Consider the following 27,726-nt stretch of genomic DNA (forward strand, 5'->3'; position numbering starts at 1 on the left):
GCAGGCTTCGAGCGGTCAAGACTCACAGTGACGTTCTTATCGTTAATACAGAGAGTTGCAGTTTTGTTGTTCTGGGACACAATGCGATATGATCTATCATCTTTTAAAAAGACATGAGTAACGTCGGGTTAAATCTTTTAAAATAAATATACTTGATGAAGAATGATGAGATGCTGTAATGGGTCTCATTTTTGATATGGTTCTACTAAGTCTATGTACAAAATCTGAAGCATCCACAGTCTCCTGGTAAGCTAAACCATAAGTGATAAGATAAACTCACTAGAAAAATTAAGGGGGTCTCCATATACTATTTCAGCTGCTGATGCACCAATGTCCCTTAATGTTGATCGGAGACCTAACAGCACTAAAGGAAGAGAGCTCAACTAATCGTCACGGTGACATATCAGTGCGGCCATCAACTGTCGGTGGAGATGTTCCACCATGCCACTCATTTGCGGATGGTAACTGGCTGTCCGCACACATGATGATCCACAAAGCTTAATGAGTCGATTAATAGATCGAATTCAAACTGGCGACACTGGTCTGTAGTGATAGTTTCGGGTATACCAAATCGTGCGATCCAACCAGCTAAAAGTTTCGGAAACGGTTTCGGCGGTCATTTATATCTTAGCTGTTAAGCAATAGATAAAGTTATTTTGAGATGGAAGTGGACCGATAATATCGATGTGAACATAGCGGAAACAACCAGACGGACTGCCGAAATTACTTAATGGTGTGTGACATTGGCGATTGAACTTACTGCGCTGAAAAGGAATGCAATTCCTAACCCATGCCTGACAATCCTTTCTAATACTCGGCCAGACAAAACGATCAGTCACCAAGCGCATGGTTACTCGCGCACCAGGATGACAGGTTGTGTAGTTTGTCAAAATGTGGCCGTCGGAAAGGAGAGGTCAGAAAGGGACGTGGTTTTCCAGTGGATATATCACACACTAGAGTTATGTCAGAACCAGTAATTGCAACCTTTTCTAATTTTAAAGAGATTATATCAAAATTAGAGAGGAGCGTCTGATTGTCTGATTTTGAGAGTTGACTAACTTAGCAAAATCGTAAGCATCTTGTATAGCTTCGACTCGCAACATAGCATCAGCGATAATGTTATCTGAGCTTTTAAAATGTATTATATCAGTTGTAAATTAAGAAATAAAAGACAACTGATAAAGTTGTATAGGTGGTAATTTCTCTCGACGCTGAGAAAAAGTATATATTAGAGGCTTATGATCCATATATATGGTAACGTGTTGTGCCTCCAAAATATAGCGGAAATTTTGAACTGTTTCGTATATCAAGAGTTTACAGTAATAGGCTGGCCATGAGGACTGTTTAGGATTTAGCTTTTTACTGAAGAAAGCTATTGACTGCCAAATATCACCTACTTTTTGTTGAAGTACGACACTAACGTGTGAACTAGACACATCAGTAAAAAGATCAAGGGACTCAACTTGCTGAGAATGAGCAAGTAAAGTGACCTCAGTGAGGTTGGTTTTGCATTAATCAAAGGCTTTCTCCAATTCAAGAGTCCATGGTACAGGCTTGGATCTTTAAGCCTTTGACCTATAGTCACCGCAAGGTCGACCCGATTGGTTCTTTTTAGGAAAAAGATGTACGGGTTATGATCATGGACTAGAAGATGAGCGTGCAGTTTCAGCTCGCACCATATCTACGAATTCCTTTCTTGCGATCTTAAGTTTCCAGGAGTAAGACGGTGTGGGCGACAAGTGACAGACGGTGCATCGGTAGTCTGAATATAATGTTCCATATCGTGAAATGCCAAGAGAGCTTTGGTAATCTCAAGGAACTATGAAAGCAATTTCATATAGGGACAATTGCAATCCAAAACGATGGGTTTAGTGCTAGGCTGATCGCTGGATGCAACGACGGCACGGGATGTTAAGCCAGTCTTTCCATTCAGTAATCGGCGGTTAGCAAGATCAGGAAGGAGATTATAATTGTATAAGAGCAGCTCCTGCAATGGAGGTATTAACATCGGCTATAACAAAATTCCAAAAAATCTCTAATATATAATCTGTGTCTAATAATATAAAATTTGTCATTGACAAATAATTGACATATGAAATATTTTCTATGAATTGAGAAACTATTATCCTGCTATGAATTGACAAAAATAGCAACTGATGTTCTATCTTTCGTCCTGTTTTTACTAATTATATTTACATAAGAAGAAAGGAGACAATCATATGATTCACAGTTTTCATTTTATCATTCGTATGGTTGTTTCAGGGGTTTGTTCAAGAGGCTCATTTAACCCAAACACTAAAATTAAAAAGACTGTAATAAAAAAATAACTTGCCTATAGTATCTATCTATGTGGAACATAATAACGAAGACACTTCAATTTGTATACTAATTTTTACACTTAAGTTTCTTTAAATCTTTAGTCCTTTTACAAATATGTCACAACTTGAAATATCATGTGGTTTGGATTATATTACCACCCCAGACTTGCAAGCATGTCTCACAGAAGCTCTTCACTGCAATTATTCATTTATTGTTTCACCTATTGTTCATCCGCGTTTTCGTAGACAGTATGTTACAAATGTCGGCAAAACTGGCGGATTTACCCGATCGGATATGGTTTTATCACCTCAAGATTGGACTACCAGATTGGTCGGAAAGCTTTCTCCTTATTTAAATGTTGATTCGGCTTCGTCTACCGTTCGTCAACGACATGAAGATTGTATGAACGAGGAATTATCATACTGCCGGGGCTTGGGTGTACCGGCAATAATGCTTACTTTACATGGACGGGACACTAATAATTTAGCAAGAATATTACAAACATATTATGAAACAAGGTTAGCTAAATACTTAGGCTAACAAAAATTTGGTTTGAATTATTTTTATTAACTGTTATATAAATTAATTGTTTAAAGTATAAAATTGGAATATTTAGTGAATATTAAAGATCTTATGATAAATTTGCCATAAAAATTATATATTATGGTAATATCACACTAGTCATCTGCCACACAATCATTAATAATTAAATAATTGCCTGGTCCTCATATAGACAGAAAAGTTAATTTCCTAAATTGGCCTGACTAGGGTGTCATTTATGCAAAGCACCATCATCTGCACTATTGAGGTTGTAATAACAATATGTATCTTATAGTTATGTATATATGTCATACATTTATATATCTATGTTGTATGGAATGTAGGTTTGTAATCTTAATAATAATAATAAAATTGTAAGGAGATAATTTCCATACATGGAAGATATTTAATAAAAAATAAATAGAGGTCTTAATTAGAGCAATAGATGCTAAAATAATAATTTTTATAATATTTTGTCTGTATGTTTATTCTGATATTAAGCAATTATACCAAATTAAATACTGTTATTTTCCTGAAGATCTAACTTAAAATCTGTTGTATGCTTTATCTTGATACACCATCTGAAAGTGGTATATTTAATTAGTTTTTCTATTTCTGAAATCCATACATACAAAGTAGCTAATATATAATGTAAATGTGATAGAAGTATAAGAGAGACCTTGAAAAGTATAATAAACTGAAAAAAGATATGATCAGAGGAGATGCAAATAAAGTTGCAAGAGTAAAGAAAATGAAATGCTAACACCACATAGTAATGGTAAAAGGGCATGAAGGTGATGCAATTTGTTACCTATTAATTTTTACTTTCATGTTTGATGTATTTTTAGCCATCATATATCTCTTATTTGGGCACGAGTACCCATGGTGTGTAATAAAATGTTACGAGACCATGTTGATCATGAAGATAATGGGGATAGTGAGGAATCATGGAATGAAACATGGTTTTGGTGGTCTAAATTCCATGAACGGTTGGAATGGGACAAGAGAGTCGGTGTTGTACTGGAGCTGTCTGCTGATCTCCCATCAGAAGATTTGTTGAAAAGGTGGCTCGGAGAGCCAGTGAAAGCTATTATTGTGCCAACATCTATATTTCACAATAACAAAAAAGGGTATGAATCTTCAATTAATAATAGAACATTATTGTAGAGGCTGAAGTAAAACAATAAACTTTTTTTATTAAATGAGCCCATTAATTACTGTTTTGGCAGAGATTTGTAAGCAAAATAGTTCTTATGAGAGTTAATCATAAGAATAATTTATTATTAGATTGTTTACTAGTAGTTATTAGTAACAACATTGTACATCTTTATACTATAGAAACATTCACATAACAGTACCTATCCATCTAATTTTCATTGTAACCTTTGTTTTATTTAAAAATCTTATAAAAAGAAATATAAATTCTACTTTAAAATGTGCTTCATCATCATAGTTTGAGTATTTATCCAATGCTACACCTCTTATTAAAGTGTACAGGAAGATCTCAAGATTTTCTAATTTAGTTACTGTCTACAGTACAAATGCAAGATATACTATGAAAATATTACTATTTTAGTTATCCAGTATTATCAAGAGCACATCAGCAGTTAGTAGTAAATATGGTGGAACATGAAGCTCAAGTGATAGTAAGTGGTGCTAGAAGATCCAACATAGAGTTCTATTTGCAGTATTTGTATAGGTTATGGAAGAGACGTCCAAATCCAGCTGATGATCCCATGTTAAGTTATGCTAGAGGGTAAAATATTAATTTTTAAATATTTTTTATCAAGTTTTATTTAGATGTTCATTTACTTCTAATATGTAGTTGTAAAAAATCAAGAATATTTTGTAACAAGCAACCACAAAGAAAATGATGGCTTTAATAGTCATAAAATTTACTAATTAACTTGGAATAAACTGTATTGCTTGTAAAAATATTATCAAATTCATTCAGAATTAAAAATGCAATTGTATACATAACAAAAAAAAAAAAGATATCACAATTTTTTACTCACAACCTCATTCATGTGACTGAGAAATATTGGGTAACAGGTATAAAAAAAGGCTACGTTCTTCATCCTAAAATCTACTTGCTTATCAAATTTTATTATAATTAGTAGTGGTAACAAACAATGAGTTTTTTTTTTTATAAAAATGTTTGTAAATTAATAATGATGAAATGCATTTGTTAAAGATGGGAAGATTATCTTCAAACTCCGCTACAACCGCTAGCAGATAATCTAGACACACATACATATAATGTGTTTGAGAAAGATCCTGTCAAGTATGACCAGTACCAAAAGGCCATTGCACTAGCTTTAACTGATCTCCAAAAATTAGATACACAGGTGAATTAAAAATATAATGTTACATGTAACATTAGAAATAGGAACTTATTGAAAGTAATATTGTTTACTGTATTAATTTTCCAGGTTCATAATAAAGATGCTTCTATATTAGATGCTATGGTAGAAAAAAAGGAATCAGGACAAGGAGATAGTGATAATAACAACAAAAAGGTTTTCACTGTTATGGTATTAGGCGCTGGTCGAGGACCATTAGTACGGGCTACATTAAATGCAGCCGATATCACAAACAGTAAAGTGAAGGTACCTATGTGTAGTATATTATATATTTAGAGTTTGACCAAAAAAATCCTATTTTGAAATTAAAATGAGATAAGGGTGTGAACTCTGCAATTATAAAAATATTCTTCAAAATTGATTTAGAATTAGCAAAGATTAATATCTTTGCTAATACTGATCAAGTATCAAAATACACATACAAAATATAATTGAGAACCTCATCTTTTTTTTGTTTGAAAGTACTTGTAAAGTTGTTTGAAGTATTTGTAAAGTACAAATAAATCTATTTTCAAACAAAAAAAAATGAGGTATAGGAATTAAAATTAGAAATAAATCATTTAAATAATAAAATGTTTAACAAATTTTATTTGCAGGTGATAGCAGTAGAAAAAAACCCTTGTGCTGTAGTGGTGCTGGCAGCCCAAGTACGCGAAGTGTGGCGGGACCGAGATGTTGTTGTTGTACCAGGGGACATGAGGCAATTAAACCTGACGCCGAAGGCAGATATTATTGTCTCTGAATTATTAGGTATGATATAAAACAAGGTTATAATCAACTATCTTATATGCTATTTTAACACTGGATTAGCTATATACCCGGTTTCGCTCGTAGTTATACCTTGTTTAAAAAATAAGCTGTCAAACACAAGAATTTTTCAAATCCGATTAGTCACTTTATATATTATATTAGTATAGATAGAAATAGGACGTCCTATGACTATAATCTGACGTTTTGAGAGTGTGGGCATTTAGATGTGTCGCATTTTTAATCATTTTCAGTTGTTTCATTATTTTCATAAGTTGGATAAATAAACTCCCATGGATTAAGTTGCCTTAGGATATTTATACTAAGGCAATATTATTTTTTTATTTTATAGGATCTTGGGGTGACAATGAACTATCACCAGAATGCTTGGATGGTGCTGCTGGTCTATTGAAACCTGGTGGCATATCAATACCCTGTAAATATAAGTCTTATGTTGCACCAATTTCATCTCCACGCCTATGGGCAGCAGCTAAAGCAGCATCAACTGGTACTGTGACATCAAAGGACAAGAATCTTGAAACATTGTGGGTTGTTTATATGCAGAATAAACATGACATAGCAGAAACAAAGGTATAATATGATAATTAGATTTTTTTTTAAAATAAAGTCCTGCCATGTCAAACAATTATGATGATATACACATTAAAGTATCCATAATTGTTAATTGAATAAATTTTTATTCAGCCTATAAATTTATAACTGGTCAGTTACAGTTTGATATGAATGACATTAAAATTAGTTGTTGTAAAATTTTCAATACAACGCGACGTAGCTTTACAAGGCAGCGTCAGCAGCTGACTTCAGAGTTTAGACAGGGTCAGTGCCGTTAACGTAGGTAGTAAAGGAACTCCAAAAATATTAAATGAGAATTTACAAGTCTAAATTAATAAGATAGCAGTCACAAGTCAGCATTATCTTTTGAGTTTGATGTCGATCAGTGCACTAAAGGTGTAGAGAATGTGATGGATATTTTACATATTTATGAATTTTTATATTTATATATTTCTATTTTATTGTATTATCCTAACTTAAAACAAGATACTTTGTACACTAGTGCATCCAAAAACAGCTAGATTAGGAATATCAACCATTGATATTTATTTTTTTATATTATAATAAAAAAATAAATAGTGTAAAGCAATGTAATTGTTCATTTTTTTTTTGTTTGTTAGATATTTTTACAGAAGGCCCATATACAATTCGTAACATAGCGATTCTAGAGTGGACTGCTAGTTTATTATAAAAAGAAGAAAACGAAAAAGTTTAATTTCCAGTCATTGTATATAATAAAATATTTAAAAAATATTAGTTTTATTGGAAAAAAATAATAATTTTATAAGTAGTTTCCTGACACAAAAATATCGCCGGTTATTTTTTGTTTCGTTATTTTAAATGCAAGCCGTATCTTGTCTTTTTTTCTGATTGTATAATATTTTAATATTTTGTATAAATAAAATATTTTATGATAAATTTCAGGAAGTGTTTACCTTTGAGCACCCCGTAAAGGGTATAGTGGACCATAATGGACAAGAAATATCAGATTACAGGGGATTGCCACTAACAGATAACAGAAGATCAGCCACTATATCTTGGGAAGTTAAGCAAGACAACGTAATGCACGGTTTTGGTGGATATTTCGATTGTTTATTATATGGCAATGATATTATAAGTATAGTACCATCTACACATAGTCCTGGTATGATTTCTTGGTTCCCAGTTTTTATTCCAATCAAGGTAATATTTATGATTTAATTGAACTAATTACTTTATATTTTAAGCGGATTGCTTTTATCAAACTGATATTTAAATTTTATTAGTCTTTTAAACAGATTATGGAAAATATTGTTTTGAGTGTTACGGAATTCTTGAATGAATGAAAGAAAAGACTCAAAACATTGGTCAATAAATGTCAAAAAGTTTTGTCTCCTATGGCGCTTTCAGCTGTTGAGTTTATATGATAAACTTAAAATTTGATGTCGTTTTTTTTGATTTTTAATTCACGATGTTTTCTGCTTTAATACTTTCTATAGAATAGGTCGATGCTTATTCCCTTTATTCATAAAAACTAATACCTACTACAAACCTATTTTAACTATTAGTGTTTTGCCACTTTCTTTCAAATTGGGAATTTAGCACAAAATAAGAGATAAAGCAGTTCAATATCTGAAATACTTTTATAAGACGTTTGACTTTATGAGTAAGAGTGTCAATTTAATATACTGCAAATGTTTCGATTTCACTTGTATAGTTTATGGCTAAAACAAAGAATTTTTTTCATATTCATAACATAGTTATAAATTAACAGGTAAAAACTCTTATTTGTTTCAATAAACCAATATGTATTTTCAGACACCATTGCGGGTTGAAAAAGGACAAGTGATAACAGCAACTTTTTGGCGATGTGTAGATTCCCGTCGAGTATGGTACGAATGGATAGTAGAAGTTGGTGATCGGACGACGCCATTACATAATTCCAATGGACGAAGTTCAGAAATGTTATTATGATTTGATTTTTGTGAAATTGCTATAAGTGAAAGTTATTAAATAAATATAATTAAATTTCCAAATTAAAGTTTGTGTATTCAGTTTTAAATAAACACACAGATATATGTAAAAACGATCATGTTACTCATTTCCGGTCTTAGAAAAGATCGGTTGAGCGGCGCTCGGAAGTTCTAAGGTCTAAGAGGCATCATAGGAAGATCAATGATCATTGAAGTAAAACAAGTTTTTTTTATGATGTGAAAATGAAATTGTAGACTTGTCTATGGTAATGGTATACAATAATGTAACACCAGTAGAAGTTAAAAGAAGGTCAGTTGGCCCATTGTAGCAAATTAACCACAACCAACAATGTTAGTAAAAATAGGGTCAATGCTTTATTGTGATTAATTATCCCTCTCCTCTAACAGAAATATACAGCCTCATGGAATCTCAATAAGGGAATAGGGATAGGGAATTTCTTTCTGTATGGCATAATACCAAGTTACTCATGTCCAGGAAGTATAAATTACAGTAGAATGTTAATAACAAAAACATGTAATTTTATTACTACAACAAATAACTATAATATAAATTAACTAAGTATATAATCACAATTCACATATCTGCTTCTCTTTGAATCAGATTTGTATTTATGATGAATAGGTGAAAACTACCTTTTTAAACTATTTTTGGATTAGTCTAACAATGTTCATTTCTTTATGAAAATCATCAATGTTCTGCTCCCATCTTTTTTCAAAATATATTCCTGTAAACAAATATAGTAAATTAGCAGTTATAGACAGATTGAATATTAGAAATATTATTGGTTTCATTTAAATGAAATGATGTTGAATTTAACATATTTCATTGGTTTTGTTAAGTACACTACAATAATTTTAGTCATTCTATAGTGTATATACTGAACATAAACCTCATCCATAGACTGCTATAAAAAATGGTTGTTGGTTTATTATGCATATTAGTTAATTATAATAATTCTTTTTCATACAATATTATTTTTTTATAAACAGTATGTAAATTTATGATGAAAGTGAAAAAATCTACCTTGGAAAAATTTTGCATTGTTTCCAGTTTTTATAGCCCATGGTAAATAATATTTCAGATAAAGTTGTCTATGTTTAGGTTTTAGTCTTCCAGCTCCCCAAATGCCTCCGTTAATACACATAGGTAATTTAGTTTGTATGCCTTCCACCCATTTTACTGCAACCTATAAATAATAAAATAAGTTCTATTATATATAATGCAATTGTTAAGAAATACATTATCTTAGATATTGATACATGAATTTTATCTTTCTTTTTCATATCACACTTATAAGCTTAAACAGATTTGCATAAAATTTGGTATACAAGTAGGTTTTATCCTCACATTACACATAAGAGACTTTATACTATAATACATACAGCCAAATTCATGTGAAACAGCAAGTTAAAATATTATTAAAACTTATATTAAACAACATTATTTGGTTCACATAAAAAACCAGTCATTATATGTTACTAAATCAACTAATGAATAAAACATATTAAATGCAAAAAGTATTATTTAAATCAATTCAAAATTCATAAATATGTCATATGCGTACTTACAAAATACAGACAAATTGCTTCAAGGACCAATTTGTATATAAGTAATAATAAAAGGAGTATGTCATAAATGTACTTGTCAGCCTATACCATAATGACAATAAATATAGTAAGATACTTACTTCCCCAAGCATAGTGGTTTTCATAAATAAAGTTGCATGAACCAGATCATGAACTTCTCTATAGCGCTGCATAATATAAGCCAACTCAGGATCGGATATAAATTGTACAGGTAGTCGTGAATCTGCAGTAATATTATTGTCACGCATGAAATCGGCATATACACGACCTACGGTATTGTTTGGCATCTGAGACAATTGTTCAAATGAAACCGTTTTGGAATTAATTCGGGGCATTTCTTTTAATATTTCGGCACCTTCAGGAGTTTCGAGCATCTTTTGTCGCATGTGTTTAATAGCAGCCTCACCCGTTACTTCGCCTAAACAAGCAATCATATCACCTCGATGAGGATTCAAAAGAGAAACTAATGCGGATCCACATGATAATAAAGTACGTTGAAATGTGTTGGTAGGAATATAGTTTTTTTGAAGTTCTTCTGCGAAACTAGTTCTACTTGACGCGGAAACGCTAAATCTTCTTAAAATCATAAGGGAACACATTTTAAAGCTTATTATGACATTTAATTATTACTGTTTAAATGTAAATAAAAAAAAAAACATAAATAGAGCTATAATAGAGGAACTAAACAGATTAATGAGAGTCTAAAGACAAGACAAATGATGTAGTCTGTGATTATAAAGTTGACAGTGACTTTATAATTACAAAACCTAGTAAAGGTAATATGTTAGCTTTTGAAGTAATGATACAATGAAAATTATAAAAAATATATATGTAATATAGGAAATTGGTAGTAGCACTCACCAGTATTAAGCAACACCGGGACCAGGATCAGTATTAAGGAAAACCAGGACTAGGATTTTAGTTACCTACACTAGTTAATATTAGTCAGTTAGAAAGTTCAGTCAATGTTCATAGTATGTAAGACAAAAAGGTAATCTGTCATATTTATTCAAATATTATTTTTCTTTATTTTACATTGACAAGCGCTGCTAGAATGCATATCGCCTGCCATTGAACCAAGGAGGTTCTTAACATCTTCTCTCGATGTGTAATCCTAGCAGCTTACTAATCTTCTCTAACCTTGGCTTTGGTAAAGCTTTGGTAAAAATATCCGCAAGCTGCCACTCACTGCTAATTTTCTGAACCATGAGATCACCTTTTGTCACAAGTTCTCGAACAAAGAAGTGCCTGATGAGAATATGTTTTGTTCTCTTGTGAAACTCAGGATTTTCCGCTAGTCTCACCGCGGCTTCATTGTCCATAATACTGTATTTCAGTAAGTTCGCTTAGTATCCTAGTTAGCCAAATGCATTCTCGAGCTGCTTCACTGGCTGCAACTATTTCTGCTTCAGTGGTTGAAATTGCAACACTTGCTTGTCTTTGACTCATCCAAGATACAGCACCACCAGCAAACATGCACAGTACTCCAGAAGTTGACCTTCCAGTACCAACGTCTCCTCCATGGTCAGCATCACTATAACACTCTATGATGCCCTTTTTATAGTCCTTTTGATACAAAATACCCATATCTTGCGTATGTTGTAAATAACGCAGAATCCGTTTCAGCTTTACACAATCGTCTTCAGTTGGATTTTCCAAATTTCTTGAGACGACACTAACAGCAAATGCAATGTCAGGTCTCGTTCCAACCATGAGATATGCTAAGGCTCCAACAATATGTCTATAATTCAACAACATATTACTCATGTCGACCTTAACCCGGTTTTGAGACATGTCTCTAACAATTGGTGTATGCACCGGTCTGCAGCTGTCCATCCCAAACCGTCGAAGAACTTTGTTCACATAACACTTCTGATGAATTTTTATGCCGTCTTCTCTGGTTATTATCTCTATACCGAGAAAGTAGGATACAGACTTCGTTGTGATTTTAAATTTTTCCATTAAATCTTTTAGGAAATTTTCGATCAGTTTCTGATTAGACGCAGCTACCAAACCATCATCCACATAAAGAGCCACAATGAGCTTCTCGCTAGACTCCTTTCTTGTGAAAAGGCATGGATCAGCATCAGATACTTTCAAACCGATTTCCTTGAAAAAATCTAATATACGCTTGTTATGCCTGCTTCAAACCATAAAGACTTTTCTTCAGTAAACAAACTTTACCAGAGTTATCTTCATAACCTTCCGGCTGTCGCATGTAGATCATCAAGATCGCCATACAGAAATGCAGTGGATACATCAAATTGCGCCATATGCATCTGTTCACTAAACATATACACTTCTAATGGTCGCCATTCTTACTACAGGACTGAATGTTTGATAATAGTCCACGCCTTTCTTCTGACTATATCCCTTAATAACAAGCCTAGCCTTGTATATAGCATTTAATTTGACCTTGAAAACCCACTTGCAGGGTATGACTTTCCGACCTTTCGGGAGATCTACCAACACCCAAGTTTTATTTTCCTTCAGAGAATTAATTTCCTTATCCATTGCCTTTCTCCAAAGTTTACTTTCAGCACTTCTCACAGCTTCCTTGTAGCTATTAGGTTCCAGTTGATTACCAGTGCTCTCTCCATTTATATTATATAGAACAAAATCATTGAATTTCTGTGGTAGACGAAGCGATGACCTATCTCTAAGAATACAACTACTTTCCTCTATAATCTCATGTTCATCCATAGTTTCGTGAAGCTCGGCTTCGTCATAATATAGGAAATTGGTAGTAGCACTCACCAGTATTAAGCAACACCGGGACCAGGATCAGTATTAAGGAAAACCAGGACTAGGATTTTAGTTACCTACACTAGTTAATATTAGTCAGTTAGAAAGTTCAGTCAATGTTCATAGTATGTAAGACAAAAAGGTAATCTGTCATATTTATTCAAATATTATTTTTCTTTATTTTACATTGACAAGCGCTGCTAGAATGCATATCGCCTGCCATTGAACCAAGGAGGTTCTTAACAATATGTGCCTATGGATAATAATGGAATGGTAACCCCGCCTGCGCTGTCGGTATACACTCGTAAAATTAGCAAAAATAATGATTTGGTATGATAATAAAAAAGTCTAATAACTAGTACTTACAAGTATATAAAACATTGTTTAGATAATATAACAAATATACCATATATTTTAAATGTGAATAATTAATAACATTACATATATATGGAAGTATATTCAATAGATATACACATACATATAGTTTAATCAATATGATTTTATTAATTTAATTTTAAATAATCATATAATTATGTATATATGAGCATATAATACATAAATAAATAAGAATGACACATCTACTTTTAATAAATTTTCAGCTTGCTCAAGAATACAAGAAGCTCTTCACGGCATACATGTTTCGACATATCTTTTAAAGTAAGTATAATTTTTTTATAAAAATGTGAGCAAAAGTAGTTTTCCATGCAGGAACCCTATATACTTCATTCGGTCTTCTCGTTATTCCTATTCTGCGAGGAATGCTGTTTAAGTATAACAATTTTATTTTTTTATATGGGTACGTAGATATTCTTTAGGAATGAATAAATGTTTTTTTTTCAGATACTGTTCAACTTGGTACAATACTTCTAATTATTGTCTAACGCGTCAAAGAGAATATGCAATACTCGCCTAGCAAAAAAAATTAAAATTTAAGTAAAGCAATATAAAGTTACTAAACATACTTGTTCATATGTTTCGTAGAATTTTAAAATTTATATTACCAAATAGCTAGGCTTTTTGACAACAGTCAATATTTATATTTTGGATGGAGACATATAGATTGCATTGCATGGATTAAGGATAATTATTTATGGTTTTTTTTTATTTTTATTGTGTTGTTACTTTGAAAAGGTAATATGCACTATATTTGCTAAGTGGATATAAAGCTACTGCCAATTCTTGTAAGGTTGTGATTGAATATTTACTCTAATCTGTGGTCCTTTTTGATTAGTTGATTACTGTCTCTGTGTGGTGTGCATTGATAATTAGACTGGAGTGGCCTATTCAAACACATATTTTGTATTATATTTTATTATTATATCAACCAATAGTTATAATAGTATCAGGTACCTAATAATGTATTTAAGTGGATAGATATCAAAATCTTTCTATAATATTTAAAAAGTAACTAATGAAATTGTCGAAATAACCTATAATTTTTTTTTATATTTACAGATTTTATAATCATCAGTATATAAACACAGTCGTTTTACAATGTCTATACAAAAGAAAAAAATAAAATCTAAAAAGCTGAGGACAGCGTTAGCAAAGGAACTGAGTTTCGTAAAAAATGTTTTTTCAATGTTATCCATACCACTGCAAATCAAAAGTAAGATTTTTTTTATTTATGTAATTAAGAATAGCAAACACGTTGACAACCCACTGAATGGAAAGAGCTAATGTATTATAATACATGAACAGTACCATATACAGACAAAAAAATTATTCTTTGTCACACATAAATTGCTATTCGTTATTTTTTTTAATACAGAAAAATATATATTCGTAATATGACAATAATTATTAATTTTACATGCAGTTAGGCCAGTACATATGCTAAAACTATATATGTTTAAAATTAGATTAGTTTTGGTGTTGCGGTTACTACAAAACCATGCACAGCCAAATACAAATTATTGGGGGAAAGGGCTTGTAGCAATGGAGTTTGACAGCCCCATTGCTAGCAATATGCCCTATTAGGTCGATCTCTACGTGGTTTCCCCTGGAAACCATCATGAACAATTCTTGTTGACTTTGTCATGATGGGCTAACTGATCTGCTTTATCGTCACCTATCATCCTTCACTGATGTCCTGCCAGTGTAAACCTATAGCATGAGTGGGGTTACCATTCCATTATCATCCATTGAATACAAATTACTTTTTATTTCATCAGGACTATTTTCCCTCTATGGAAGATTGAAGGTACTGATTCATTGTAAAATGCATTAGGTAATGTAATCAATAAATCTGCTTACACCCTTCATTGCTGTCAACACTATTGATGTCAATGTAATATGAGACTATATTTCTTCACATATAATAAACAGAAAAACACGGCAGTATTGGTGCAAACATTAATATTTTCTATTTTTCTTTGATTATTTTTAATTGAATTTATTAAATTTTATTTTTTTTTAAATCACGTCTTGGTCTACCTCTTAACAGTACCCTTAATTCACTCTTCTCCAATTTCTATTATTTATCATTTTAAAGTTAATTTAAAAATATATAAAAATTTTGACTTTGAAAGATTTCTTACAGATTTCTTTTGAAGAATTTCTGGGTACTTCTTGTTGACATCAATGTATTTTACCAACACTTTGACACTGTAAAATTCTTCTGTTTTTTATAAAGATTTATTCTGTTTGGGCAAAATATATATTACTACTTTTTTCTGGATGAAATTGTGGATGTGTATCATGCAGGAGGATATCTGCTGTTACCATAATTTGGTTTTGAAAATAGGAAACCCTTAGCTTTGTAGACACACATGGGTTTTTTATGATTATACTATCTTCTATATGTGTATCTTTTTGAATGCCTGTAGTTCTAACTGATTTACAATTTTTTGTAAGTGGGCAGTACTGCACTAGGCAATTCCAGTGTGGGGTGCTCTATCTTGTTACATATTACTTCATTTAAGTAATAATGGTTCATTTGTGAGAAATAAATTTAGGTAGAAGTGATAGTAACAGTTTGCTATGAAGTGTAGCTATGAAGTTGTAAATTATATTTACTTAAATAATGAAGTGTAATTTTTCTTTTTCAGATGAGGATGAAGATATGGATTTTGAAATAGAACATAAATCTGCGGAAAATAAAGAAATTAATGATCTATCTAAAAGAGCTCGCAGCATTGCTGAACTGGAAGAAAAATTAGAAAAAATAAAGTCACAGAACAAATTTACACTAAAAAATAAACTAGCAAAAAAAAGTTTAAATAGCAAACTTAACAAGAAGATGAAGAAAAAAGAGAGATTGAATAAAAAAGGCATGAAAATGACTAAGAATTTAACACAAATTGAACAGAAAACAGTAGAAAAATCTGAATCGAAGGAAGTTAATAAATTTAATATTGCAAAACCAGTTTTTAACAATGATGGTAAATTGGTATTTTCAAAGTTTGATTTTGCTAATGTTGGGCAGAGAGGTGAGTGTATTTTTATCTATAATAAGGAATATAATTGTTTCTTGTAGGTATATGCTTACATATGTAAATAAAATGTTTGGTTTAAATTTCTATAATGCTAATAGATAGATTTTTTATGCAACTTAGAATGGCAAACAAGCTCATGGAAATTAGTAACCATTGCCAATAGAAATGAGCAGATCCATGGACATAACAGAGTAACATAACATGGACATAACACTGTTTCACTTGTTATACCCTCTATGTGTTGCCATTCCTAAGGACTCATGTGTTATTTCTCTGTACCCTGTAAATTCACTGCCATATCCCACTCTTCAAACCAAAATACAGCCATGCAAACAACTGTTTCACAGTAGAAACATGAATAGGGCAGAAGTGCCCAAGCAAACAACATTAGTACAAAGTCTCTCTCTGGTAAATGGATTACTTAATACATAAACAAATTTAAGAAAATATGTATTGAACTATTCCCAGTGTGGCCATTTACTTAGAATATTTTATTACAAAAAAAAATATTTAACATATTGATAGAGATTATTTGTAGTTGATATTTCCAAGTGAAGTAATTAATAATAACAATTAAAATTACATTAATTAGAATATATTAAGAAGATCAATTATTTTTAATTTATAGATAAAGGAATGAAAGCAGAAAAAGATCCTCAAAAGATTTTAAATAATTTGAAGCAACAAGAAGAGAAAATACGAAGATTGGAAGAGACTGAAAATGATAAAGCGAGAGAATTTAAAGAAAAAGTGGCATGGAAAAATGTATTAGAAAAAGCTGAAGGACAGAAAGTGAAAGATGATCCATCTTTGCTAAAGAAGTCTATTAAAAGAATGGTAATGTTTAGTTTCTGTTGTTTGTATATATAACATGTGTTAGCAAGTTTGGAAAAAATAATTGTTAACTCAAAACTGTAAATTTATTTTTTAAAAGCATTAGTTGGTTTTTCTAATGGGATCGATTCTGAGGTGCCATTTTTCTAAAACTACCTCTAGAATTAAAATTATAAATTGATATCACAGCAAAATTTTTATTGGAAGGAAATTAGATGATCACAGAAACCATCATAAAATAAAATTATAATTAATTTGACTTAAATCTATTAGAAAATGAGTTCCTACTAATCTTTCCAATAAAGATTTTACTGTAATTACAATTTTAAATTTTGATGTTATAGATTATTTAAGTAAGTAGGCCATAAAAAACTAATTGTTCTTAGGTAATAACTTCTCATTAAAATTTATTGTATTTATTATTTTATAAATGGTTCAATAAAGTGTAAAATAAATAAATAATTTAGCAACATTATCAAATTAAAATATAATGATTAAGAGATAGTTTTAGATAATTTACACTTCTGGAACAGCCTCAGTGTTTTATAAATTTTAAATAAATTTTTTTTAATAAAATAAATTAATGTGTTTCCAGGAGCAAAAGAAAAAACACAGTAAAAAACAATGGGAAAACAGAATAAAAAATGTAGAACAAAAGAAGGAAGAAAGGCAAAAGAAGAGGAAAGAAAATATTGGGAAAAAAGAAGAAAGAGAAAAAAGCGAAAGTTTTGAAAGCAGCTGTTAAAAGAGGTCGCGTTGTTATATGAATAATCTTTATATATTTAAAAGTAATAGAAATAAATAATTGCATTCAAGTTTACGAAATTATAAGAAATAAATAATTTACTTTTGCTATAGTCCTTTTTTTAATATTTCAAAGACATTTCATAAACTATAATCTTAATAGTGGTTTATAACAAATTCTGTATTTTTTGTTCATAATATTTATTATATCAACCGATTTTAATGGCATTTGTAGAAATATTTCCTTTTACTTCGTAGATAGGATAGTTTTATCCTGATAAGAAAAAAAAGCTGATCAAGTGCGAGTCGGACTCGCGCAACGAGGGTTCCGTACATAATTCTCAAGATATTTTTTTTTTGTGAAATAACTACAAATTTACTGTTTTCAGATTTTTTTCCTTTATTTGTGCTACATGACATTGCTTCTTGCCAAATTTAATGATTCTAGGGCAACGGGAAGTAGGGTTCAAAATATAAATGAAACATAAATGGCCGTATCATTTTTTTTACAACACAGGGGGCAAACGAGCTTGCAGCTCACCTGATGGCAAGTGACTACCGCCACCCATGATCACTCACAACACCAACGGCATTGCAAGTGTACTGTCGACTTTTTAAAAGGGATCTTTGATAGCGTCGATTTAAAAGCTTGATCGCTGCTTTAAGAGATTACAGACCTGAGTATATCATATTATTTTCAAGTGTATACCTACACGCGTTCCTATGTAAAAGGGTATTGACAGACGGACGGACGGATAGGCAATGAAGTGATCCTATAAGGGTTCAGTTTTTTCCTTTGGAGGTACGGAACCTTAAAAATTACATAGTCGATCAATTAAGATATTAATCTTCTATGACACTTTTGAATAATCAATCAGAAATATTGAAAATAATTCAATTGTTTTTGAAAATTGGCAGATATTTTCGACACACTTTTGTATGAACAGTATTTAACAACAAGTGAGACACTACCACGTGCCGTACTGGTGATGTAGAATGTGCCAACGTTTCTTTGTCTCGGGTTTTCGGGTCTTGATCTCCGGTTAGTCAAGTTTTAATAACAAACTAGCATTCATTTGGGTGGTGCTCTCAGGTATTTGATAAAATTATGCAAGTGGGTGTGACTAGCACAAATGAGATCGAGCTATGAAATTTATCTGACTGCGTGTTCTATCATTTCTGTAATTATGTATTTGTATAGTATAAAACTTGTTATTTTTACTTAATGTCCATATAGCTATTTCTTAGTTGTGATTGTACTACCCGCCAATGTTAAAATATTTCTTCATGTGTAATCTTGAAGCTTATGATTATAATAAGCATATACATGTCGGTTTAGAGAAGTTTGTTGTGATTGTCTAGATTTTGAAACTAATCAAGGGGCTGTTGGTATGCACTTATTTGGTGTAAATAACAATTTGATTTTAGTAAAAAGTAGTCGAAGTTTTTATTTTCAAATACATATACTTAGTGTAACGTACTACGTACATTTTATAATCTAAGGTCCAATGTTACCTAAGTTTGTCAAGGCTTTTGGTTATGCCTATCATTTTGGTTTGTTTGAAGATTAGACTATATCGTTGCTTTCCGTCAGGTGAGATCGTGATCAACCCTTCAACAGTAAAAAAAATCTTCGTTGTAGATTATATCAAACATCAAATTTAGCCCGACCCAACCCTATTTCAGGTGTATTCATCACGATGTGCTAACTGACCTGTCTTTTCATTTTCATCTATCGTCCCTCACTGGTGCCCCTCGCCAGCGTACACCATTACTACTATTTCATTACCATATATTAAATAAAAAACTTCTTCAAATTACTAGTATTTTGGTGTTAGGATGCAAGGTGTGGCGTACTTTTTCGAATTCTGTTGTTGAAATCAGACTTGATATTACAAACTATTCCAAGTATTTTTTTCGAACTATAATGTTATTAGCCACAGATGGCCATTGCAGTTTCACCCAAGATAACAGGGCGAGTGCAAACTGGGCTTACGGACGATTTACAGGGCGTTGTTTTGATTTCGATTCTTACTTGAAGGTACAAGTAGTTTCGGACCGGCTGTGCCGCTTAACAGCCGGGCGCTGGGTTGCAAGGTTATTGATTCAAGTATCGACTCCAGAACTTACGAGCATATTGCACACTATCTATATACTTAAGTGGATTAATATTTACACGCTTAACGTAGGTAGGTACTATTCTACAACTATTATTGAAGTTTGGCTATCTGTGTGTTAACTAAATAGGATATTAATAACGGTAAATAACAAACCATGTCAACAGAAAAGAAAAGAAACTTCGTTTATTTTTGACAATTTAGGTATTGTACACTTGTATTTTTGTATTGTGTAAAATACATACTTTGGCTCGGTAGCCATGTTTTATAATATTCAGACAAGGAATTAATCATGCGAACAGACAAAAAGGTTAGAGCGATGGCTTATACCTAAATCGTAAATGTGTAGCATTTATAGAAATATGGAATCTACCTAATTCGTTAGGTATTTAATTATACAGAATTAAAAATAAAACTAGACCAACAAGGCTTCATAGCGGTCATTTAACAAATTAGGTAGTTTCTTGATAATAGACTGGATTCTATTCTTTAGGATTCTATTATTGAAATAAAATCATCGTTATAATTTATCTAAATATTTGTGATCTCTGACGTGTGACAATTTATATAAATAATAAATGACAAATACGTACTATTAATATTTTAGATGTTACAGCGAGTCCTGTAATAGTGTTTTTCAAAGCTTTTTATGGTGCGACCCCTTAATATGTATTAGATATACAAGACTACGAATTTTGAACAGAGGGCGTAGTTCATTACATTAGAATTTCGTCGAACTTGATTTGCTATGTATTGAAATCTTTGTGTGAATCTTTTTTTTTTTGAAATCTTAGTAAATGAACAATATTAACAATAATGTAATACTTTCAGCAATAAAGGCCTATTATTATTATTATTATAAACGTAATAAAAATATTTGGCTTAAGCGTAAGAAAAATTTGTATTGTTAATATCAGACTTCGTACCGGGAAAACGTCATTTGCAGGAAGAAAGTAACGAGAAACTGAAAGAAAAACCATTTACGAATTGTTATAAAGATAAAAAGGAGTGTTTTACCTAGAATTATTACGGGTGATAAAAAACGGATACATTTTGATATGGTTTGATACGTAAAACCGTATGTGTTAAGCCTGGTGAACCAGGTCTATCAATGCTAAAGCAAAATATCAATGGCAGCAAGGTTTTCCATAGCTAGGTATCAGTTAAATACTGTCCCGGATGACTGTATCCTCTATAGTATGTATCCTGTATGATAGTAAAAATAGCAGTTTAGTTTCCGAACAGTCCATAGTGTCATATTTGCATAGTAAAATCGTCTACAATGTAGAGAGATAGTGTAACTTAGATAGGTCAAGCGCTAGGTTTACAACTCTCTTTTCATAATTTAATTGTCAAGATAGTTATAGTCAAAGTTGCCTTCATCATCGCCTGCGTCTGCGTTGTTGACAGAAAACCACTGAAAATAGGTATACCGTGTCGCTGCCGTACATGAAAAAGCAATAAGACGATAGTACAACTAAATAGCTAATAAGTGCGATACGATCTTCCGCGACTCCCTTGTAGAGGCTGGGACCTACCAGGGGCCGCGACTCACGCTTTGAATAACACTGCTGTATTGTATGTATATTGGGCAGGTAGATAATTTTCACAAATTATTTAAGTATGAAAAAATATTGACTATTGTTGAATATAATAAGAAACGTATTGTACATACATTCGCTTCAGTAGAAAACTTTGTTTATAATTAGAGCAGAAAATAATAAACTTACTGTTTTACAGTCTACAGCACTAATAGATAAACTATATTCTATTAACTAAATTCATATGAACACATTTTTTCTTATTTCTAGGTGCTTTAAAAGTTACACACCATGCTATATTACTACAAAAACAATATGCAGGTAGCTTGAATTTTTTACTGTTAATTCGGCAGGCAGAAGGTGGATTACTTATCTTTAAAATATACGTCGGTTCGTGTATTTTGTACTAATAACAACGTAAATGGTAATATTTAACAATGAAATCTATTAATTTATGCTATTATAATTATCTATATCAAGTTAATATGTAATGTTAAAATATACACATTAAGTAAATTTTTCAAGGTCAGTTGTTTTTGTTTCGACTGATTTTTTATGGTATTCAAAAAGGTAAAGGTATATTTTGTCTTTCACTGATAGTTCCATAATGATCGCATTATTATTTAAGTTACAGCAAAATTATATTGAAGTTAGCAGCTAATTTTATTCTAAACTCAGTGGAATGATTAAAAATCTTATAAAACAGTACCCAAGAAACACGATCTAATTTAAAAGCTCTAAAAATTCACTATATACGTAAACGATAACACAGACAAGGAAAAAGGGACACCGAGCCGCGTAAATACCGATGTGAAACGTGATTAAACCACCCACAATGTATTTATTGCAACAAATAGGTAATAGTATTACAGGGGTGGTTATCAGGTGGTGTAGCAGTGAACAGCAGAATTACAAACGGTTATGCCATACGTATAGAATGTACATATGTACATTCAGGCACTTCGAACGCGAGTTATTTTCTTGTTAACGGAGTTTTAGTTCATAATAAAATTAGCCAGCGTTTTGTTCTGATACTTCATCAATTGCTAGCAAGAAGATAAAATAGAATATGGACGAAAATTAATCTTATTTTAATAAAATAATTAATTTTCGACCTAGACCTGCATATTGAATATATTCGTATATAAAATAACTTTATTAAAATAAGTTTATTAAAATAATATTAATAAATATCTAATAAATAGCGGCTTCAGTATTGAATGGATAAGGGCACGCTATTCCTCCTCAGTTTAAAAGAATGACAAGACTGGAGGTTATTGTCACGCACGCCATAGATTTCTGAATTTGTTAGACAATGTATATGCACAGACCTTAGGTAATTACTTTGCTTAATTATTCATAGTACAAAATATAATTTATTCACATTTGTCTTATAGTTAAGTAACTATGTGGTCGATATTTATATCAACCACTGTTTAGACATGGATAAATCGGCTATTTTCAAATGTCTTATTTGTTATTTAGTGATGTGTTATATATAATATTTGATTATGATGAAAGTATTTATAATAAATTATGCATATGGGAATTATGTTACCCGTGCTAGTGTATTTTGTGGGTTCAGTCTTGTCATTAAAATAATATAAAGGACCTTGTTTCTATGACAATATAAAATTTAACATTAATGTTATTTTCGAGTTTTATCTAAACACTAATAACATAATAGAAACCAAAATGTTTCATACTATACACACAAAATATAATATTGTTACAATCATGTATCAGTTTGAATTTAATAAAATATAAAAAAATATGAATTGTTTGTCACTAATGTCTGGTTTTCTAAGAACTAACATAATAAATTATATTATCCATACACAATCAAGTAGTATTGTCTAATATTAATGATAATGATGAATATATATTATGTTTTAAGTATCATGTACATTAGATAACATACTTGATTCTGTATGATGTCATAGACAAAGATTATTCTTGCTCAAAATGGTGGGACATCAAGTCATGAATCTATTATAAAAAACTGATATAACAAAAGATACTACTTTTTGGTTGCAATGTAAGCACGAGTCCAAAATATTACTAAAAATATATTACGAACTATTATTATACTAAAACTATTTATATAAAAATAAATCAGGTTATAAGAGTCGAAAACAATTGTAAATAGCAACATTAATAAAAAGCCTCCAAATAAAAGTATTCTTTCTTTTAAATAACATGATTGAAATAAATAAAATTAGAAATAAGATTATATAAAATATGCATACTCAGAAAAAATCAGAGTATAAATAACTGTTAGGTAAAAGTTTAATAAAGGCCTAATAACTTCGAATATAGCCTCAATCCTTATATTTAGGATGAATATACTACTATACTTAATATTCAATAAACATTACACTTATATAATTCTACAAATTGCAGCAAAAATTTTTCAGTGTATAACACTTGAATAAATATTATGGGTAAAGAGAACACAACAATTATTTCCCATAACCACAACATGCTCAAGGCTTAGCCAATGGTTGATTGCACTTCAATAACTTCACTTAGTTCTATAGCTTTAAAATGACACGAAATATAATATTTAACAAAACTTGTCTTTAGTTAGTATTTGAAATACCTAGTACACATAATGATATTATATTTAGAATCGTCTTTGGAGCAGAAAGTACTTAAGAGCACTGGAAAATAGAATTTGCTCTTGGTACAGTCTCCACTGACTGTTTATCATTATTATTATACTAATATAAACTTAAGTAACCTAAAATATGATTAACTATAAATTATAAAAATAATGTAGTTTTAACATTTCTCCAAAATAGAAAAATAAAAAAATGTTGTAATACTGCACATAAACATTACTCTAAATCAGTCAAGGCATTGTTATATTCAAATAAAATATATGTATCTGTCATGTCACAAATCAAGAAAAGTCAGGTATGGTTTTTATACAATTAGTAAAGCTGTTCCTGGAACAGGTTAAGTTACAGAATTAAAGGCAAATAACAAATTCAGCATATTCAAATACATGGACAGGCCCTACAAATATTACAGGTGATAAATTGCCAATATTTAATTCTTACAATGTAATTTCCAAAATAAGCTAAAAATATTAAATTAAAAAATCCATGTAATTGAATACACTGTAAATAGTTATACTGCTTATTCTACTGTATTAATCTACTAACTAAAGCCTAAATTTAAATGGTAATAATAAAGCAAGTCGTGAGGCGGGATATTTGCATCAGTCTTGTGAAATTCTCAATTGTGAAAATTATTACTGTCATTGATTTAACTATTTGGTAATATTGTAAACAAATAAACAGTTAGTTTTAACTTTGTATGTAATAGCTCTCTAGTAGATGTCATCAATTTAGTTCTGATTTTAAAGATGAGAGAGTAGCATCAAGTTGTCTATTAGTGGCATAGCCAGGTATATTAAGATAGGCCGGTTTATCATGTTCACAGAGTCCTGGTTGTGTACAACATCTGTTCATAGATGTACCAGCGGCACTTGCTGAGCTAGTGTGACTTCCACCTGCTTCAGGTGTTGTTCCTTGACAAATCATTTTATGATTTGAAAATTGTTCTAGTGAACGGAGTTGTTCACCACAGTTTTCACACTTTAGTTCCCTAGCATGCACCTTTTTGTGACTATTTAGTGACCTTGAATTGTCAAATACTTTAGTGCACATGTCACAATATTTTAATATTTTTTCCCCTGTGCACACAACTTTATGGTTATTGAGCCTATCAAGAGACATATAACGTTTATTGTTACACAAATCACATTTGAATTGCCTCTGGGGTACACGGCCAGTATGAACCTGCATGTGTTTACGAAGATTACTCTTATCTTTAATATATTTTGAACATACAGAACACTTGTTTACATCTTTACGTGTATGATTAGCATCTAGATGTCTACGAAGATGTGATTTCTTGTGAAATGGCTCTAAGCATATTTGACATCTAAACGGTTTTTGTGTTGGATGTACACCTGTCAAATGTGTATTGAATTCAAGGATAGTGGGGTAACTTTTCCTACAATGAGGACAATGGAAAAGTTTTCTACATATAGCAGCACTGGAATCACAAAATGGATCCGAACAATCATCACAGAATGAATCGAGTCCTGCTGGAGGAGTGGCAGTTCCTGTAGGAAAATTGTCTAGTTCACTCTGTAAAGTATCCCTGTCTGGTGTACCAGCACCAGCTGGTTCTTGTTTCACTTTTGCTTGTTCACTATTTTCAGAATACTCCTCTTGCGACGGGATATTTCGTGAAGTGCTAGCAAGCATCCACCAGGGGTTATAGTGCCATGCACCCAGGCCTGCAGTTTGTGTCTGCCCTTTGATGTCACTAGGCTTTGTTTGTGTTTCAGCGTTCGTGAATCCCGGAAAACTGGGCAATTCCTGATGTTTAGTTCTTGTTGATTCAAATATACTATGTTGAGATATTAAATTTTCGTAGTCACTCGACTCCAGCTTCCTTTCATTTCTATCACTTTGATCTCTTTTGGACATGTTTTTATATATTATAACCTGAAATTAGAAGTTATAGTCGTCGTATTAAAATTTGATAAAAACAGAAGTAACAATACCTATTGGATTATAAAGTAGTGAACGTAATAACAACAAAAGTAAACAAACAACGCAGTTACGCGCCCAAGTCTTATTAGTTAAAGAATTAGTTTAAATTTACATAATTGTACACTTTATTGTAATTGTGAATAAAAGAGATTACTAAAATTATAATAATTTTGCATTTTGGAGAAAGATAGATAAAATTAAAACTTTATTTATCAACAACGATTTACGAATAAGATTAAGCGCGTTCTTATTTTTCTGGTCTAAAACAAATTGAATCTATGCTTAATTTTAAATTATTTCCACACATTATTAAACGCAATAAAATAATCTGAAAACACTGTGTAATACGTACTATTTAAAGAATATTATCCATAAAAAATTTCTACAAAATTATTTCAAAGAAGATCGGCCATTTTGTATGTATGTATGGTTAAAAACTGTTTTTTTTTCTAATAGCAACTGGATTCGAGCAATTGGACATATTTATTCAAGTTTTAGTTAGTCACTTGTTTCATATATGGTCAAGTCAAATGGTCAGAACAGATAAGTCAAAATAAAAATATTCTTTATACACAGCTATTTATGTGAAAAAGATGAAGGAGTTGCTAACTGTTCCGTCTTCTGATTCTCTATAAAAAATAATACTGTAAAATAAATTTATCTAAAAATCATAGCAGTAAGTAGGTACCCAAGTAATCACGCTGGTGTTTAAAAATCCGTATTGCGGCAATTGGTTAATGAATTTATATAACTATCTAGAAAAATTAATACATTAAAATAAATTACATTCATATCTAGTTATTGTAATAATTGTACAATTATATAAAATATGCTTTTCCAAAATATTGATAGGTATCAATAAATGATAGTTTAAAATTTTCATATTCAATAAAGTGGTTGCATAAAATACTTTTTAATTAATAAAAATATACAACAGGAAAAAGACATCGGTCTGCAAGTACTATTAGTAGACTAGCGGACTTCAATAGACTGTTAATATTAAAAAAATAATTAATATTTTTACCATTGAGGTTATCTAGTCTAACATTGTACAACTGGAGGAAAGGGATTGTTAATAATGGAAACTGAGAATCCCATTGCTAGCAATATAGCCAACCAGGTCGACCTCCTCGCGGTTCCCCCTGGAAACTATCATGGTTAATTCCTGATGAATTCATCATGATGGACTAACTGGCCTGTTTTCATTCTGATCTATCACCTTTCACTGGTGCTCCGCCAGCGTATCCCGTTAGCGCAGATGGGGTTACCATCCCATTCTTTTTAGCAAAAAAAAAACATTGTACAACCTTAATCGTGCAGTTGTCAACTGTTATTTGTACAGAGTGATGTATAAGAGTTTCCTATCTGCTTATATCTGTGGGGTTGCGCGGAAAAAAGGCGGGAAACTCGAATAAGAACAAGCGGGTTTTTTAAATTTTTTTTTATTAATTTATTAAAACTATCTCTATCAATTCTTATTATTGAATAAAATATTATATTTTCACTAAATTCAGCGACAGTAATATAATTAGCATTCATGGGGAAGCGCAGTTGTAGAAAAAGGAAAAAAAAGATGACGATTCAGGTGATGTAGACCATGAACCTTGTAATGACAAGGATATATATTTGGAA

At 31.1% G+C, this 27,726-nt stretch overlaps 4 protein-coding genes across 5 annotated transcripts; 2 read left to right on the forward strand and 2 right to left on the reverse strand.

Moving 5' to 3' along the window:
- Window positions 1–2,244: 2,244 nt before the first annotated feature.
- LOC113522473 (protein arginine N-methyltransferase 5) lies at window positions 2,245–8,562 on the forward strand. Its single transcript, XM_026908161.3, has 9 exons — window positions 2,245–2,837; window positions 3,708–3,989; window positions 4,436–4,615; window positions 5,054–5,207; window positions 5,292–5,468; window positions 5,819–5,972; window positions 6,322–6,560; window positions 7,467–7,724; window positions 8,340–8,562. The coding sequence occupies exons 1-9, from the start codon at window positions 2,434–2,436 to the stop codon at window positions 8,493–8,495; spliced, it is 2,004 nt and encodes a 667-aa protein (XP_026763962.2). The 5' UTR covers window positions 2,245–2,433; the 3' UTR covers window positions 8,496–8,562.
- A 451-nt stretch (window positions 8,563–9,013) lies between these two features.
- LOC113522743 (ubiquinone biosynthesis protein COQ4 homolog, mitochondrial) lies at window positions 9,014–10,832 on the reverse strand. Of its 2 annotated transcripts, XM_052897689.1 has the most exons (4): window positions 10,458–10,832; window positions 10,204–10,370; window positions 9,540–9,702; window positions 9,014–9,240 (listed from the first exon to the last, which is right to left on the reverse strand). In XM_052897689.1, exons 1-4 carry the CDS (start codon window positions 10,699–10,701, stop codon window positions 9,158–9,160), a joined length of 657 nt encoding a protein of 218 aa, XP_052753649.1. In that variant the 5' UTR covers window positions 10,702–10,832; the 3' UTR covers window positions 9,014–9,157. The 2 variants fall into 2 exon arrangements, with proteins under 2 accessions (XP_052753649.1, XP_026764349.1); XM_026908548.3 differs by having other exon boundaries at window positions 10,204–10,827.
- A 3,205-nt stretch (window positions 10,833–14,037) lies between these two features.
- LOC113522759 (surfeit locus protein 6 homolog) lies at window positions 14,038–17,975 on the forward strand. The gene is given in 6 exon segments (XM_026908568.3): window positions 14,038–14,193; window positions 14,303–14,456; window positions 15,898–16,278; window positions 16,913–17,121; window positions 17,714–17,812; window positions 17,814–17,975. Coding segments are annotated over 5 exon segments (876 nt in total). The 5' UTR covers window positions 14,038–14,193; window positions 14,303–14,341; the 3' UTR covers window positions 17,886–17,975.
- Window positions 17,976–20,139: 2,164 nt separating this feature from the next.
- LOC113522775 (zinc finger protein 675-like) lies at window positions 20,140–26,564 on the reverse strand. Its single transcript, XM_026908584.3, has 2 exons — window positions 26,447–26,564; window positions 20,140–26,046 (listed from the first exon to the last, which is right to left on the reverse strand). Exon 2 carries the CDS (start codon window positions 26,026–26,028, stop codon window positions 24,871–24,873), a length of 1,158 nt encoding a protein of 385 aa, XP_026764385.1. The 5' UTR covers window positions 26,029–26,046; window positions 26,447–26,564; the 3' UTR covers window positions 20,140–24,870.
- Window positions 26,565–27,726: the final 1,162 nt, after the last annotated feature.

Source organism: Galleria mellonella, unplaced genomic scaffold (assembly GCF_026898425.1).
Source record: "Galleria mellonella isolate WM207_F2 unplaced genomic scaffold, CSIRO_AGI_GalMel_v1 utg38, whole genome shotgun sequence".
Lineage (NCBI taxonomy): Eukaryota > Metazoa > Arthropoda > Insecta > Lepidoptera > Pyralidae > Galleria > Galleria mellonella.

What these genes read in the sequence shown, in the direction of transcription:
- LOC113522473 (XM_026908161.3), top strand. Translation starts at nt 2,434, where the DNA reads ATGTCACAACTTGAAATATCATGTGGTTTGGATTATATTACCACCCCA. An exon ending in TCCAAAAATTAGATACACAG is followed by an intron (nt 5,208 to 5,291) that starts GTGAATTAAAAA and finishes TTAATTTTCCAG; the next exon opens with GTTCATAATAAAGATGCTTC. An exon ending in CAGTTTTTATTCCAATCAAG is followed by an intron (nt 7,725 to 8,339) that starts GTAATATTTATG and finishes ATGTATTTTCAG; the next exon opens with ACACCATTGCGGGTTGAAAA.
- LOC113522743 (XM_026908548.3), bottom strand. Translation starts at nt 10,701, where the DNA reads ATGTGTTCCCTTATGATTTTAAGAAGATTTAGCGTTTCCGCGTCAAGT. An exon ending in AAACCACTATGCTTGGGGAA is followed by an intron (nt 9,703 to 10,203) that starts GTAAGTATCTTA and finishes TATTATTTATAG; the next exon opens with GTTGCAGTAAAATGGGTGGA. An exon ending in CAATGCAAAATTTTTCCAAG is followed by an intron (nt 9,241 to 9,539) that starts GTAGATTTTTTC and finishes ATTTGTTTACAG; the next exon opens with GAATATATTTTGAAAAAAGA.
- LOC113522775 (XM_026908584.3), bottom strand. Translation starts at nt 26,028, where the DNA reads ATGTCCAAAAGAGATCAAAGTGATAGAAATGAAAGGAAGCTGGAGTCG.